The sequence below is a fragment of the Macaca fascicularis genome, chromosome 2 (genome assembly GCF_037993035.2).
Source record: "Macaca fascicularis isolate 582-1 chromosome 2, T2T-MFA8v1.1".
Lineage (NCBI taxonomy): Eukaryota > Metazoa > Chordata > Mammalia > Primates > Cercopithecidae > Macaca > Macaca fascicularis.
The window spans coordinates 39,809,742-39,827,319 of record NC_088376.1 but is presented as its reverse complement, the minus strand read 5'-3'; the positions used below and the strand labels follow the sequence as shown (position 1 = coordinate 39,827,319).

General features: G+C 38.0%; 2 protein-coding genes and 1 long non-coding RNA gene across 20 annotated transcripts in view; 1 reads left to right on the top strand and 2 right to left on the bottom strand.

Moving 5' to 3' along the window:
* IL20RB (interleukin 20 receptor subunit beta) overlaps window positions 1-5,377 on the bottom strand; it is a 43,367-nt gene extending 37,990 nt beyond the window's left edge. For all 5 annotated transcript variants that reach the window (XM_074031103.1, XM_074031104.1, XM_074031107.1 and 2 more), the window contains exon 1: window positions 5,159-5,377. Coding sequence is in view for 2 of the 5 variants with exons in the window: in XM_065539971.2 (XP_065396043.1) it covers window positions 5,159-5,246 (88 nt within the window). In the remaining 3 variants the exon portion in view is untranslated. The remainder of the gene's footprint in view (window positions 1-5,158) is intronic.
* LOC135969635 (uncharacterized) overlaps window positions 1-17,224 on the top strand; it is a 27,492-nt gene extending 10,268 nt beyond the window's left edge. Inside the window, exons 2-3 of the long non-coding RNA XR_010584953.1 lie at window positions 3,800-4,093; window positions 16,830-17,224. This is a non-coding gene — a long non-coding RNA (uncharacterized lncRNA). The remainder of the gene's footprint in view (window positions 1-3,799; window positions 4,094-16,829) is intronic.
* Window positions 14,236-17,578, bottom strand: part of NCK1 (NCK adaptor protein 1) — a 93,380-nt gene continuing 90,037 nt past the window's right edge. For all 14 annotated transcript variants that reach the window (XM_015445126.4, XM_065539965.2, XM_045386932.3 and 11 more), the window contains 2 exons: window positions 16,866-17,578; window positions 14,236-14,920 (listed from right to left, as the gene is read on the bottom strand). In XM_015445126.4, the coding sequence (XP_015300612.1) occupies window positions 14,726-14,920; window positions 16,866-17,578 (908 nt within the window). In that variant the 3' untranslated portion in view covers window positions 14,236-14,725. The remainder of the gene's footprint in view (window positions 14,921-16,865) is intronic.

Sequence of the window (17,578 nt, the reverse complement as noted above, 5' to 3'; positions counted from 1 at the left end):
ACACTCTTCGGCATTTATCTCAGAGAAATGAAAACTTTACATCACATAAGACCTGCACACAAATATTCGTAGTCAAGCTAGAATCGGCCCAGATGTCCTTCAACAGGTGAATGGTTAGACAAACTGTAGTACATTCATACCATGGAAGAGGGGAACAGATTCTCTGAAACCTCCAGAAGGAATGTAGTCCTGCCCATACCTTGATGTTAGCCCAGTGGAATAATGAACAGATTAACTGCATTTTGAAATAATTTCAGACTTTCAGAAGAGTTGCAAAATAATACAGAGAGTTCTCATATACTCTTCACTCAGCCCTCCGTATGTACATAACCATAGCACAATTATAGAAAATTAAGATATTAATATTAATGCAATATTATTAACTAAGCTTCAGTATTTAATCAAATTTCATCAGTTTTTTCCCTAATGCTTTTCTTTCTTTCTTTCTTTTTTTTTTGTCAAAATCCAATTCAGGATTTTCATTTAACTGTCATGTCTAGTTAGTCTCCTCCAACCTGTTCTCAGTCTGCCTTTGTCTTTTTTAATGATCTTGACCTTTTTTTTTTTTTTTTTTTTGAGACAAAGTCTTGTTCTGTTGCCAGACTGGAGTGCAGTGGTGCAATCTTGTCTCACTGCAACCTCTGCCTCCCAGGTTCAAGTGATTCTCCTGCCTCAGCCTCCCAAGTAGCTGGGACTACAGGCACATGTCACCACACTTGGCTAATTTTTGTATTTTTAGTAAAGACAGGGTTTCACCATGTTGGCCAGGATGGTCTCGATCTCCTGACCTCGTGATCCGCCTGCCTTGGCCTTCCAAAGTGCTGGGATTACAGTCACACCTAGCCGACCTTGACATTTTTTAGGAGTACTCATCAGTTGTTTTGTAGAACATATCTCAGTTCGGTTTTGTCTGATATTTTCACATGATTTGATTGAGGTTACACATTTTTTCCAGACACTCACAGGGAGTACATGATATCAATACATTTTGTTACCGGTGATGTTAATTGCCCTGATCACTTGGTTAAGAAAGTCTCTACTGTAAAGCTACCGTTTTCCCCTGTATAGTTAATAAATACCTTGGGGGAGATACTTTGAGACTGTGCAAATCTTCCATTTCTCCTTAAACTTTCACCTATTAATTTTAACATCTACTGATGGATATTTCTTGTAACAATTATTGCTGTGATGTTCTAGTAGTGATATTTTATTTCATTGTATTCTTTTGTGAAGAAGAGCTGTTCCTTCTCCACCATTTATTTATTTATTCAATTATTTATTTTTACCAGTATGGACTCATGGATATTTTAATTTATTCTGTAAAGTCCAACACTATTGTTATTTTGTTATTCAAATTGTTCTAGCTTTTGGCCAATGGGAATACTTTCAAGTTGCCAGTGTCCTTTTAACTTGTTCTCACCCCTTTTACTCATGTTATTTTTATTAATAGATATTTAAATTTTTGGAATACTTTTAGATTTACAGAATAATTGCAGAGATAGTACACAATGTTCCTATATATCCTTCACCCAACTTCCTGAATGCTAACATCTTATGTAACCGTAAAACATTTGTCAAAACTAAAAAGCCAATATTGGGACATTATTGTTAACTAAACTCCAGAGTTTATTTCAATTTCACTAGTTTTTCCACTAAGGTCTTTCTTCTATCCCAGGATCCAATCCAGGATACTATGTTAACTGTTAAACTTAGGCCCTCATCCTTTTATAATCACTTCATTACTTACCACAAAATGCTCTTGTCTCATCTTGTTTTTTCCCTGCCCAGTCCTGGAATCAATCACTTCTCTAAGGAGCCCCACCCATGGAGTTTTGAAAAAGTCCCAACATCCAGACAGCACCCTAGATTAACTCAGAATCTCTAGCTGTGAAGTCACGGAATTTAGCTTTTAAAAAGTTCCCCAGGTAATTCCAATGTGCATTTGAGATTGGGAACCACAGATCTAGACTTTACTTCTGGTGGCTAAAGAATAGTTAAAATTTTGTTAAATTCCCAAATGTCAAAGACTTTAGTGTACTTCTCAGCAGGCTCTTAGGCTCCCTGAAGACAAATTTTTTAAATCTCTGCAATCAGCACACATCCCAGAACCTGGTATATAAACGGTGTTAAAAGAATGAAAGTTGAACAAGTAAACTAAGCTTTGGCTTCCTTGGGGAAATTAGCCTAGGTCTAACTCTTTTAACTCTCATTCGTCTTTAAATCAGACCCTTTTTGCTGCTGAACACCTATTTCACAAAACCTTGAGTGAGTCAGTCCAAGGGAAGTAGCGTGAAGCCTACCCACCATAAAGCCCTGGGGCAACCTTTCCAGGCAAAAATCTTTGCATCTCTTCTCTGAAGCACGCTCAGTGGGTCTGATGTCCACTCCCTTTATCTTCTTCTTCTGCCACCTTTACCTCTATCTTCTGTCACCTTTACCTCTAACAGCCTTTAAGGCTAATGCATTAGAAAAGGTAGCACCATTTTCTTTATTTCCTTTCCTTTGTCCCTCCTCCCTTCTTCTACCTTGTTTTAATGTCTCAGCTTCTTCTGCAGAGAAGTGTAAAGGGCACAGGCTCTGGAGCAGACCAAACCATCATCAAATCCCAATTCCCCCACTTACTAGATATATGTACTTGGACAAATAACTGAACCTCTCTTAGTCTCTATCCCTAATGTGTGGAGTGGGGATAACACCTGCCTTGCAGGATTCATGTGAGAAGTCAAAAGAACATTTTTGCTCACCTAAGGCAAAATGTGTACTCAGAAATAGCAGTTGTGATTGTCATTGTTATTATTACTATTGGTAGCAGAATCAGCTTTCTGAATCACACACTATTATTTGGGAGGGACAGGACAAGGCAAATGATTTCTATGAAAGACAGCCATGGCCGGGTGTGGTGGCTCACGCTTGTAATCCCAGCATTTTGGGAGGCCAAGGCAGACAAATCACGAGGTCAAGAGATTGAGACCATCCTGGCCAACACAGTGAAACCCTGTCTTTACTAAAAATACAAAAATTAGCTGGGCGTGGTGGCATGTGCCTGTAGTCCCAGCTACTCGGGAGGCTGAGGTAGGATAATTGCTTGAACCCGGGAGGTGGAGGTTGCAGTGAGCCAAGATCGCACCACTGCGCTCCAGCCTGGCAACAGAGTGAGACTCCGTCTCAAAAACAAAACAAAACAAGACAAACAAACAAACAAACAAAAAACACATCCACAACTCTACCCATCTGTCCAGTGATCTAGTAACCAACAGAAGTTCATTCAGAATTTGCAGAATTCATCACAGGCACCTACACAATCCAGAGAAAATGGTCAAAACTGCATAAAGGCAACCTCAGCTAAAGCAATTATCTATTGATACCATCATCTGTATAACCAACAGATAACAATAACTAACATTTGGGGGTGGGGAAATGTTGAAGTCTTCAAAGTGCTTTTGTTTGTGTCATCTTATTTAACCCCTCATAACCTGAAAGTGGCTATTATGACCATTTCACAGGTAGGGAAACTGACGTTACATGATTGAGTCCTGAGCTAGTGAGTGACAGAGCCAAAACTCACACACAGGTCTTTCTGGCGCTGACCTCCTTGTGATTTCGCCACTGAGGTTTTTTGGTGTGTGTGTGTTTTCTATGTAAGTGTGTAAGTGTCAGAAGTGCACACTCACCTCCAGATCTGTTTAAAACAGGAGTTTTTAAGAAAAGACTTATAAGACTGGCGCCATTGAAGAAAATGTCAAGTCAAAAAATGCTGGGCTTTCCTCTTCTCGTTCACCCTCCCACCTTCTCATCTCAGCTTAGTGGAGGGATGTTTTCTTGGCAACAGTTTTGTTCCAACAACTAAATAACCAACCAACTAACTAACCAAACAACCAGCATGCTTAGCCTGTGCTAGGGGATGTGGCGACACCAGAAAAGATGCCCAGGCCCAGGCCCTCCAGGCCAGTGCTGGAAAGAGAAGTAACCACCCGAAGCTAAAGTACCTGGGGTCAAAGAAGGGAGAGGTCTTGAAAAGATGTAGAAGGAAAAACTGAAGATGGTGCTTCTGGTGGGAAATTATAACAATAAAGGCCAGAAGGAGGAAATGAAGGTATAATATGATGACTGTTAAGCCAGCAGCTGCTTGTAGTCCATATTTGTTTTCAAGGAGTAGTGAGAAATAGGGTTAAATAAATATAGGGTGGGGCCTGAATATGCTGGGTGATGAGAGACAAACAACAGAATGTGGACACCATGTGCTGAACAACTGGGAGCTGTGAAGGTTTTTAAGAAAAAAACACCATAAATTTGATGTTTAAGCCAGTTTTACACCTTTGCAAATTGTCTTAGTACTGACTTGTTGCCTGATTTAAACTAACTAGAATAATTAAATTAGTTCTGTGTAAAACACACACACACACACACACAGAGAGAGAGAGAGAGAGAGAGAGACAGAGAGAGAGAGAAAGTACTCAAGGCTCCCATCAACACTGCAAAGTGCCTAGTGTCTTGGAGTATCAAAATGAAAAGTTTTCCTTAAACATGATTTGACATGAACAAACATCAAAGGCTAAAGAGTTCCAAGTTTAAGACATTAAAGCAGGTAGATACAAGCAACCAGGAGCGGAGCAGAGAAAATCACGTAATCTCACTGGCAGGGAAAACATCCCAAACCAAATACTTTTTAGAACGCTATGGAGTACCTTTTCTTCAATGACCAGGAGAGAAATCCAATTTTTTTAAGTCTTGTATCCAATGTTAAGCTCACAAATTGTCTTTTTATTCATGTGTATTTTGCTAGAATCTTTGTTTTAATCTATTCGTATAGTTAACATCTCCAAGACACACACAGAAAGTCTGACAGAACTATGTTGCACTCTTTAAAACCATACGGTAAGATAAATAACAAAGTGCACAGAGCTCTGCTTTTATTTATTTTGATGATTTCTCTTTCTAGATTGTTCTGTGGACATTAAGAAGAGAGATTTCCAAACAGAATGAACGCCTTTTTCTTGGGATGTGGGAATAGAGATTTAGGAGGTGATAAATCTTTTATAAAACAGACATAAGATATTCTATACACATATTTCAACCCCAGGCCCTGGGAAAGTATTTTTTGCCGCCTTAACCAATATTCAAGGCCCAAACTATTGGATGTAGTCTAATTTATACTTACCTGTGAGCAAACATGGAATCAATGCGTAGAAAAACCACATGAAAAGACTTGTCCAGATTTCTTGTAGAACCATTGTGAAAGTCTGCATTTGGTAGACTCAGTTTGACCTAGAACATTGTTTCTTTCCAGAATGAAGCATTCTGTCCATCTCAGCCATCTTTCTTCAGAATGCATATGTTGGAGCTGAGGTCTGAGTTGCAGCGAAGCCTGAATTGTTCTAGAGCCGGCCCAGGAAACTCAGAGAGGGCGGGCTCGGAAGCACCCTCCTTTCTGCCCAAACCCAGATATTGCATCAGCGGGGAGTGGCCTAGGAGAGTTCCAGAGAAAATGTAACTTTGGGGAGCTTGAGAATCTGCCTATGAGCAATACCCGCACCACAGGCTCTGTCCTAGAGGACCCTGCACATCCCTAGGAGCCAATGAGCCGGCAGGATTATCTCCCTCCCTCATTAAATAGCTGTTCTCTTCTAAATTTCTCTGTGAATTCATTCAAGCTGGGTACTGAGCAGCTCTTTTTTCTAATACATGCCCACTTCAGAAAAACTAGAGATATTTGAAAAAATTTAAAATACCTTTCTAAAAGTCAGGAGGGTAAAGAAGAATATATAGCTTCATATGTGCATGCATTTGCAAAAAGAAAAACTGAAAGAAGATGTAAGAAATGAACAAGATTGGTTACCTTGAGGCAGAGAAAGTAGGAATTGGAAAGGTGGAAGAGAAAAATGGGAACAAGACTTCTGACTGAATATCTTTGTATATCGTTTGATTACTGAGTCATGTGAATGTACTACTGAAAAATTAAAACCAATTTCAAGAGGTGGAAGAAAAACCTTATGATAGTATTTAGCCCCTTAAAATTTAGCCCTTGAAGGACTTTAACCATCCTAATGTGCAAATACAATAGTGGAATAAACATGGGTTCTAGAGTATAATGTCTTTTGGTTCAAGTTTCAGAACTTATAATGTAACCTTGGGAAAGTTGGTCATTTATTTATTCATTCAAGAAACATTCACTGAAGGCCTACTATGTGCTAGTTCTTAGGAATTCAACAGTCCATTCCCTCAACAAGAATTTCCCAACTAGTGGAGAAGATGGACGCAGGAATAATCATAAGTTCATTTTTAAAATGAAGTGACAACAATATTCATAAGGGAATATAGGATCACTAAAAAGAAACATCTAACCCAGTTTGTAGGATCACAGAAAGCTTCCTGAAGGAGGTGTCTCCAGGACTGGGTGTTAAACTCCAGAAAAAAAAAAAAAATCAGCCAGGAATGTTGTTGTTAGGAAACAAGAAGAAGTTTGGTGCAACACGAGAACAAGGTTGAAACGGCGAGAAATGGGGCTTAATGACAGACAGAAACAGGATTCTAGAGAGTTTTGAATGCCTTACTGAGGAGCTTGGAATTTATCCTGAGAGGAATGAATGCCAAAGGAAGGGTTCAAAGCTCAAATATGACTATGTCATTCCCTGCATTTGAGCTTTAAAAAGTTTGTAACTAGGGTGGAGAAAACAGCACAGGGGGCCAGATTGAAGGCAGGAGGGCCATGAGGGAGCTACGGTAGTGATCTAGGCGACAGACACTGTTGGCTTCCACTAGGTTTCTCATGTCTGTAGAGAGAAATGACCAAATTCAAAAGATAAAGAAGGTAGAACTGAAAGCTTCTGGATATTGAGTGGATTAAGAGGGCTGGGGAGGAGGAGCCAAACACAACTTTCAGGTTCTGAGTTTGGGTAACTGGGTGGATGGCAGCACCTCAAGTGAAATAATGAAGTGGGTGGAGTGTGGTCAGGACAGGCAGGATTGGGGGTGCTATAGAAAAAGGCTGCACATGTTCAGCTTGAGAAATTTGAACTTAGATGCTTATATGGGCAGGGGAGTCTCCAGTATATAAATCATCTTTGTTTCCGGTTGATTGGTGTCAACTTTTTAGTTGTGTTTCTTCAGGCAAGTCATTTAAACTATCTGCTTTATGGTTCTCATCTGAAAATTGGGAACAAGTATTAGTATCTGACTCAGGGCTGTTGTGAGGACTAAGTGAGACTTAGAACAGGATCTGGCACAAAAAAAAGTATACAATAAACATTGCTGTATATCTTTTTACCACACCATAGCCAAGAAAACTTGGTGCATATTTTCCTTGATCCCAGCACTGTGAGTCAGTAGTCACATCTGTGCTTTGACCTCTGGTCACTAGCTGCTGTACAGTCTCTCACTGCTCCTCGTAAGAGTGCTTCATACATGGCCTCAACGTCTGTCCCCAATCTTACCTTTGTTCTCCATCTTGGCTTCCTGATTCCTCTCTTCTAAGTTCACTTCTGCTCACAGTTCCAGCATGTCAAAAGTTAACAATATAAGCCAATGTGTACTGGTTATCTATTATCTGCCAGGATTTGTCCTAAAGGGTTTCTACACACTATATACATGTCCATATATTACACAACAGACTTGCAAGGTAAGATATGATTTGATTCTCCACTTTTCAGGTGAGAAGACAGGGCTCAGGGAAATTAACTTACTGTAGATCACAGCTCGTCAGGGATGGAAACAGGAATTCCAACTGAGGTCTGCGTAACTCCAAGCTTTTTTCACTCACCTTAATTGCCTCCCAGTTAGCATCAAAGGAATGCTTCAATGTGTCTGCGGGACAGAGGAGTGATCCAAGAGATCAGCAAAGGCTTTAGGGAATAGGCAGACCTCAATATGAGGTTCCGGATGTACCAATTAGATAGGGGTAGGAGGGGAAGAGAGGCACACTGTTCATCATTCCTTTTGGGAGAATGATATGAGCAAGGATGGAAAGGTAGAGGGGAACATGACTGAATTAAGAGGATGAAAAGGAAAGTAAACAGAGAAAATGGAAGAAAGAATAAGAATCATGTAGCTATGCTGTCGGAGAAGAAGAGTTGTTCACCAAACTTTGAAGTGTTACGATGGATAGTTAGCTCCAACTGCTCATGGGTCCCTGTCAAGACACTCCTGTCCAGCACTACCATACTCTGGCAAGACAGTACTGCCTGCCAGTCGTTCGTAAGCCATTGCACAGAGTCTGCCCTGGGCTCAGCACACCTCAAGGGGCACTGAGAGATAATGCCATCTGCCTGTCATATTTTTTGAACAATAATCCGTTTCAAGCCTGGGTCATGACCCAGCAAGTAACTCAGACCACCCACCTCTACCTGGGCTGTATCACTGGGTGAGGACTTCTGGAGGGCTGTGCCTCACCTGCTAACCCCTAACATTCCTGGATGATCCCTGACCCTGATTTTGCCTTTCTCTTCTGGCTTTGGGGTGCCCCTCTATAGAAAGAGAAGTTGTAATGTCTTGTCTATGCAACATGCACAACGAAACTATTCTCTATCCTGTTTCCTGCACTTCTCAGGTTAATTTCTGGTGCCTTCCATGGAGGATCATCCACGTCAGAAGATAAACTGCTGGAAGAATAGACCTATTTCCTGTAAGTAGGTACAGTTCAGAAATAGGATTTTTTTTTTCTATTACACTATTTGCCACTTAAATCTCTGATATTTAATTATGGAAGGAAAAGCAGCAGAGAAAAGGTTTTTATGAAAAGGTTGAGGCAGTGGGGAGGGATGGGAAGTTTTGTGGCCAAGGAAGAGAACCCTAAGCTATCTGTGCCCTGCAGGGCCAAGACTAAAATTAAGGGAAGCACCTAGGGTGCAAAATCGGAGGCACTCACTCTTAGGGTTATGCAAGTCCAGGATAGGCCCTGTGTCCTTCAATGAACTATGTGGTCAACTACTACTTTCCAGTAATCTTCCTTTCCCCTACTTAACACAGAATAGTTCCTTCCCTTTGCATTAAGATTCTTAGATATCTACATACTGTGTTTTAGCACTTCTGACATTTAGTTGGAACTCACTGTCTCAATTTTTTCTTTCTAGAAGTAACATAGGGAATTTAAATAGCGGAATTCCATTTGTCTTAGACTCTTCTAATTCATGCTTCCACCAAGTCTGTTCCAGGTGGAGTTTCACTCTTGTTGCCCAGGCTGGAGTGCAACAGCGTGATCTCAGTTCACCACAACCTTTGCCTCCCGGGTTCAAGCGATTCTCCTGCCTCAGCCTCTCAATGGCTGGGATTACAAGCATGTGCCACCACGCCTAGCTGATTTTGTATTTTTAGTAGAGACTCTGTTTCTCCACATTGGTCAGGCTGGTCTTGAACTCCCGACCTCAGATGATCCGCCTGCCTCGGCCTCCCAAAGTGCTGGGATTACAGGTGTGAGTCACTGTGCCCAGCCCCAGGTAGAATTTCTACACATTTTTAGAACCTAATTTTCAGGGCTCCTGCATTCCTTTTTCACTTCTGAAACACTTCCATTTTTCAATTTCCTCCCAAATGTTTACTGTCTGGTCATCAGGAATTCAACCTCCACGGTTTCCTTAGAGTGTGCTCAATTAGAACCCTTAAGTCGGCCAAACTGTCCTTTCTGTAGTTAGCTTTTTCTGACATCCCCCCAAAAAACTCCTCTTAAAATGGAGAATCAGGGTTTATTCAGAATAGCCTTCTGTAGTTAAATGCTCCGCATTTCAATAAAATACCATTTTGGTCAAATTTAAAATCTGAAAACCAGAAACAATGCTCTGTAATAGTGAAGTTCCACATAATTTTCAGATGATTTTGGTTGCTGTATTTTATTCAGTCACGGGTTGTTCATAGTCATCAGTGATTCTATTAAGTGAAGCACACAGTATACTCAAAGGTCAATTTTATCAGAGGCCTCTTTTTATCATCCTATATAAATTAACACCCTCACCCTCACTCAACCCTCACCCTGCTCTATTTTAATTCAGAGCTCTTCTCCATTATGTATTACATCACTAAAACATAAGTTTTATAAAAACTTTGTCCATTTTCTTCATTATTACATTGCTAGAACAGTCTCAGCTCAGCAATATTTGAGGTGAGCTGGTTGGATAAATTGATTATGAGTATCTCCAAAAGATATTTAAACATAAAATCACACATAGAGAGATGTAACCATTAAAAAAATATTTTCATCTTGACATCATCATATGCCCTGATGAATTTGTTCTCCATAACATCCCCCTTGAGAAAATATCAAGTTTGACATTACTTCTCCTAGATAAGCCATCCTTATTCGATTACTAAGTTTCCTTCAAAAGGACTAAAAAAATATCAGTTTATAACCATTCCTGTGTTTAGCCTAAAATAGACAACACTTAACAGTCTCATTCTGGAATTCACCTTTTCGTCTCAGTAATTTCATGAAGGCTATCTGAAAAGTTTCTCCATAGTCTAAGATATAAATTATCTGAGCACAGAAATTTATTTAAAGCAACTACCTTAGAAATCTACTTTAACTCACCAGGAAATATTCTCAAAGACACTAATTTAAAACACTTCCCTCTGTGAACATGGCGGCTGACAGCTCAAACTCCTCCTCTGTTCAAAACCCCACCAAGCGTAACGCCAGTTCTACTCATTAAACAAATCTCAGCAAACTATGTATACTTTCAGATAAAAGGTGCACATCATTAGTAGAGTAGAAATAAACATTTCAGTTCCTAAGTCATTTAGTTTAGGTCATGTTACAGCAAGAAATTAGGGTGTGGGGCATGCATATCATGCTGGTCTGTCAAGTGTTAAAAAGATAGCAGAGAATTGAGTCACAAAAACTTGCTAAACACTAACAAAACCAGCCTATCAGAATCGAGTAGCAAGCCAATGCTTCTAATAATGTTTCTCCAGAAACAGTACATCTGTCATTTTTTTTAAAAAGGGTAGTGTTCAAACCACAAAATTAAGATAGCATCTATTCTATATCAAAAGTCCTTTAAGAAAAAAGTGACCTTGATTGTGAAGCCATTTGGAAAGTTAAAAGTTCTATAAATGCAAGATTATAAAGGACCTCTTATCTTCTAGCAAAGTGTTAAAATGGAAAACTTAGGGAGTACTGTAATGCCACACTCCTAATTTCTTGATTTGGACAATGTAACTGAGTGTTTCTGAAAAAAATGGTAATTTCCAGATTCCAAACCCAAAACTTTCCATGTTACAGGAAAAATAGGGAGAGTAAACTGCATGTGGAGATCTCAACTAGGGAGAAAAGGGTTGGGAGTGTGAAAGTTAATTATACAAATTGGGTAATTCTTGTCATACCCAACAAAATCAGATTCAATGCGCTAAGGGGAAAAAGTACTCGAAGGGCACAGCAGCTGCTCCACGAACTGTTTTCCACAAGCCCAGCTACTGAAACAGCCAACTGCAAACCCTCAGATCAGTTTTACCTAGTAGCTGCTGAAATGACCTGCTGTGACTCCAAGATTGGTTTTACCTATCACTGTCACACACCAGTTTGCCAGCTCCCAAAAACTTCTCTAGAGCCAGAGTTTTCTTTCAAAACATACGTAACATTTCTCTTTATAATAAAACTCCCAATCTTCTCTGTTCTTTGGACATACCAAAAACTACTATCTGTGTATATGCCCTGAATTACAATTCTTGCTTCCCAAATAAAACGTTTCAGAGATTCGTCTCTATATTTTGACTTCAAAATTTTATGTGAAACTCCCTAATTTTTAAATGTTGGCAATTAATTTTTTAAAGCACTGTGTGGGTTGAACAACATTTCTGTATAAGGCCACTGCGTTCAGATGTACCCTGAGGAAGGTACCCCAGCAACAAGGTGGGAGTGAAATTCAAACTTCTAGAGAAGGGCTGGGCCTGCCTAGAGAAAAAGATGCCTTTTCCTAATTCTCACAAAGGTACTACATAGACTGTGACAACCCTGCTTCTATGCAACCTCTGGATTATAAGGTAGGACATTACAGCTGGAGGTAATTTAAGTGCCATATTCTGCAAGAATGACCTTATTCTAACCACCCAAGTTGCTCATCTTCTAGGCCTATTTATTCTTCTAGCAATGGCAATAGATTGCATGAAGCCTTCCTGTTTTGTTTAGCAATATTATTTGTCACTAAATAGTGCAGGGTGCATGTGTTAACTGTATAGTGATATATGTGTAATATACGTGTGAATATATATTCAGCTGAATCCTAAGGATTTATGACTAAATAAGGGACACAATGGCAATTATTTTTGTTACAAAGCTTATATAATGTTCTAAAAAACCTTCTACTAAGATTTTGGGGAAGTCATTTGTAGGAGTTAGGCAGGGTTCCATCTGTTACGTGTATTTAAATTTGAAACTACGCATTCTCCTCATGTGGAAGAAAACTTCTGTCATACTGCTCTTCCCAGGACTCTCCTCCTAGTCTAAAACCAAACATACACAGAGTAGTGTGTCATGATACACACACCAGGCTGGGAATAAGGAAACTTGGTTTCTAATACAAGTATTGTTACTATCTAGCTATGTAGATGTTTTCCAGGATTGTTTCAGTTCTTAAAGTTACTTCAAGTATTATAAAAACAGTCACTGGTGTAAGCATTGTGTTAAGACTTTTTAAAAACTGGTAAAATGTGTAAGTACAAAATAAGTAGCTTCCAGCGAGGTTTTTATACCGTATTAAGAGCACACAATAGATATTACTGGCACACATGGGTTATCTGGGAGCTCCATAGCTATGATAAACCTAAATATGGAACAGAAATTTGCATTTTGTTTCCAGTGCTACTACATTCCTACTTTCTCAAAAGTCTGCTCTATTAATGTCAGCTCAGTGCAGTTTACTGTGAGTAGTTTATGTCTGTGATGCAAAGCATTAATTGTTCCTGTTTTACAAACATACATTTTTTTCATAAGGAAGACTGGGGAAAAACCCAGAAACGTACAGCAAATAAAAGGAAAGCCTCATCATATATATGTTAAAAATTAAGACGATGTTTACTACTAGTCATCCTACAACCATTTAAACAGTTTTCCTCAATTTATATTCATGTGATTTTACAGCAAAGAAGATAAGCATACATGAGTTTTACTTCCATTAAAAACTTAACTATTAATAATTACCTTTAACAAAGGAGCACTGAGTTAGAAAAATAATAGAATATGAACTAAAATGTTTTAAAAGCAGATGTAATAGAGATGAAAATTTGTCTTATTATATTTGGTCACTTCTGCTGCTTAGTGGGAGAAGCCATGGCTGCCACCCAGTGGCAACGTAAGTCTTTAAATGATTTTAAGATTTAAATAATAAAATATTTAAAACATTGATAAAAAAATTCACAAGTTACACAACTTCCATTTTACCATCAATAATTCTGGTGTATTAGATATCTGTTTATAACATAGCAAAGAATTAAAACATCCATATGCTTAGGCAGCATTAGGGAATTTGATGAAAGTATCATATGACATCCCACTCAGTTATGTGGCTTTAGTATTTTTCAATTAAAATATTGACGGCTACTTTACCTAAATTTAAATTTCCACAATAACAGGGGGACAAATTATGACCATAAAATACAACTGGTTTTCTTCTATAGCCTACAGAAGTAGATTAACCTCTCATCCATACACCCAAATTCCTACTTGGCTAAAAAAAAAAAAAGAAAAAATTAAAAATAATATAATTTTCCCTAACCATGAGCACATTCTATTTTTTCCTCAGGTATACATCAGTTTTAGCGTCCCAATCAACAAAATTTAAAGCTGAAAAGAGGAAATGAAAATAGGTAATACCATTCCTGATAATTACTGATATTTAGTGAGGAGAAAAAACCAAGTATCTCACTGCTTCCTATTTTTGCAAAACTTGGCCATAACTTGTTTCCCACTGGCATAAATATAACATATCCTAATACAAGATGCCCTGGTAAAGTAAGTGGGATTAAAAAAAATAAATAACACTAGAGCATCTATTTATAGTTTGAAAAGCTAAATATCTCAGAGACAATTTGGCTTTCTTGAATAACCAGATAAGGGAGAAGCACTGGAAAAAAAATTAAGAAAGTGATTTTTGTTTCCAACAGTTGTAAATTAAAATTGTACAACATGTTTTCTAATCTATGTCTCATGTGTCTTTCTGTACGACTGAAGACAATGAATGCATTTTTTAAAATTAAGGCAGACACAATATACTTGGTATTTACAATGGCCTGTGACAAATATAATACCTGGAAATAATTTCTAATTTTTCATTTATTATTGCTATTTAGTCACAGAAAAGATTAACACTCTCCAAGAAATTTATTTTAGCATATGTCATATATAGATATAATAATTTTATATAATGAAAAACCATAACAGAACAGGGCGCCTTTACAAGGAAACAAAGGATAGGCAATAAAGGATTTCTTCCATATAAAGATTCTGATAAGCATTATTTGATTTTTTTTTTCAAAATACAAAACTGTAATATTAGAAGCAAAGGGAAAACAGCAAAGAAAAAAAACAATAAAACAGAAGGCCAAGGATAAGGAACTGTTCTATGCAGATGCACTGCATACATAGTATATATGTATGGGCTGAATTATAATAAAAATACTTATTGTCAATTCTCATAAAGGTTTAGAAACAGCCATTTCCAATCAAGCACGATGGACCCAACATTTTCTCAGTCTTCAATTACATGACAAATTACAGCTATGCAGCAGTCACTTCTGGTCAGCAGTATCATGATAAATGCTTGACAAGATATAATTTTTCTCCTTGTTCACTTGTAAAAATTGGTGCCTTTTTGTAATGTTCTACAAGTTCTTCCATGGTGCTGAATTTACGCTGCCCAATGCAGTAGACAGTCTCTTTTAGTTGGACTTTAAAATGCTTGTTCTTCCCTTGTGCTTTTAGTGATACTGAGAAATCATTTGGCTAAAAGAGAAAAAAAAATACAGTAAACATTTTGAAAGCCCTCTATCAGTATTTTTATATTAAACTAAAAGCTAAAATTTAAGCACTAAGTCCTAGGTACCATGGTAAATTATTTACATAGATTTATCTCCTTTACTCCCTAAAACAAAACCCTTTTTACAGATGTGAAAACTGAGTCTCAGGGAAGCTATTAATAAATTGGCCAGTATCATCCATCTAGTTAACAACAGAGCCAGGATTCAAACCTGTGTAATCAAAAGTCTCTTAACACCCACAGCTCCACCAGTAGACACCCACAGCAAATCCCTTACATATTTGAAGAACAAGAGCTATCTTCTCTCCAGTCAGAGAAACACATGAGAAAGTCTAAGATACCCACCCAACCCCTTTTCAATGTGTAGCTAACAGTAGCTGTCTTAGGGATAACACGCTGAATTCCCAAAAATGAAGAACACACAAATGAGAATTAATCTAAACTTTAAGGAAAGGCCACAAACTCAAATGCCTACAAGAGCCAAAAGAATAACGTAAACAAGTGTCAGAGTGGAAGGGTAGATGGGCAGAGAAAATGACAGTGCATCACCAATCTAAAGAAGTGGTGACTTCTCAGCTGTGATTGTTGCCCCGCAGGAATAGGGTCTCAATGTTGGTAGTTCTTTCAATTTTAAATGGTCCAAAGTCTGAATTTTTACAATAAATATCCTAATATTTAAATATGGGCAATGAATTTAAACGTTTAAAAAACACTGTGAAGGCTAAACAAAATATGCCTACTTGAGACCTAACCTTAAAAAGTATACTGCTAAAAATAATGGTATATATTGTATTTTGTCTTATATTTATGCTCAATTACCCACAAGAAAATACACACAATTCTGCATTCAAGCTATTTTCTTTTTAATTAGGTGTTTTGTTGTTGTTGTTGTTGTTACAGTCTATATCAACCCCCAAAAGCCTCTTTTTCTACAGTTACTCCCAAAGTTTCAAACAGTGAGCCAGATCAGGCAACTAACAGAAAATGGATGTCATCACTCTTCCCTACTGCCAACCAACTGCTTTTCTGAGGGATTAGGCACAGGCCCCATTTTCCTGAACTTCATATTAGAAGTTCAATTAATCTCTCTCCCCACCACACCCCACTTCCACACATTTTCTTTCAAAATTTTGTGCAATTACACATTCCCTTTTGTACAAATATACTCACGCAAAGCCAAGATTAATCATGATTTAATAAATGGAAAAGTAATGATATCTTTTATCAAGGAAAAGGGCATTTTTAAGGAAAATGAGTGTCATCAAATTCTAATATCCTAAACAGTATCTAAGAGACCATGAAACCATACTATTTTTCAACTTTTATGGTTTTATAGTTTTATTGTTTACTAGTATTGCAATATAATTTACCTTTTATTGCAAATGCATTTCAAACACAGTGTTAAAATAGGTTTTTTGAGATTACAATAAAAAGTGTATTCCAATTTCCAAGTAACCAATTTATGAAGAAACTTAGTATCAATTTTTTAAATTCAGGGATTTCCTATGTCATAAGGACTACAGTGACTATCTTCTTACACATTGTATCCAATAGCAATTTTTAAAATGTTTCCCAATTTAATCTACAGTATTATTCTACATTCAATGAAGAAGTCAATGTTCCATTTTCTCCATTTAGTTTAATGCAACAGAAAATATATCAGGAATGCAAAATCAACAGAACTAGAAAAGACCAAATAACTCAGCATGTAGCATCACTGCCACAACTCTCTTTTCATTGAAAATAGATAGCTAGAAAGAATGCTGACTTTAGCTTTGGAACATTTATGCTTATGTTATGTCCCAGCTTGTTACCTGGTTAACTTTAGGGAAGCCACTTAACCTCTCCATTTCTCTTTTTCATTTTAATACATAGAGCTCTATTTGTATTTACATCTGAAAATCAACTTACCGAAGATTCACTATCTCGAATGAGGAAATCCCCTTCGTGTCCTCTTTCGTTTAATGCCATTTCTGCTTGATGCCTGGTGACTTTGCCATAATACCAAGGATTGCCAGCAAACTTTCCCGTGAGTGAAGGCCTAATGTAATCACACTGTGGAGGTGATGGCTCCAAACCTGAGGTTAATGGATTATTCTGCATAACGGTAACATAGTTTTTTGGTACTAGACCAACCATACCATTGATCTTCCTGCATTTCCACCATTCTGGGTCATTTTCAGGTTTTTCAATAACATCCATTACATCTCCTTTCTCGAAATTAAGTTCTTCATCGTTAGATGAGCTGAATGGGTAAAGAGCCTGTACCACATGCAACACTTGCCCGGTATTTAGGTTATTGACGACTGCTGCTAATTTCTCTGACAGAGAACCCACATGGTCACCCAAAGGACTGTCACCTTCTTCAGTTACATAGTTTGAAGGGAACCATCCAACTTGTCCATTGTAGCTACCACGCCACCACCCATCACTGCATTTCTCCATGACGATCACCTTTGTCCCCTTTATCAATGACAATTCATCCTCTCTCTCAGCCATGTAGTTAAATTTCACATAAGCGGGCATGTTGAGGTCATAGAGACGTTCCCCTGGGTCAACAAAACTATCATCAGCAGGAGATGCAGAATCTGGCACACTAGGTTTTCTTTTCACTTTTCCAATGC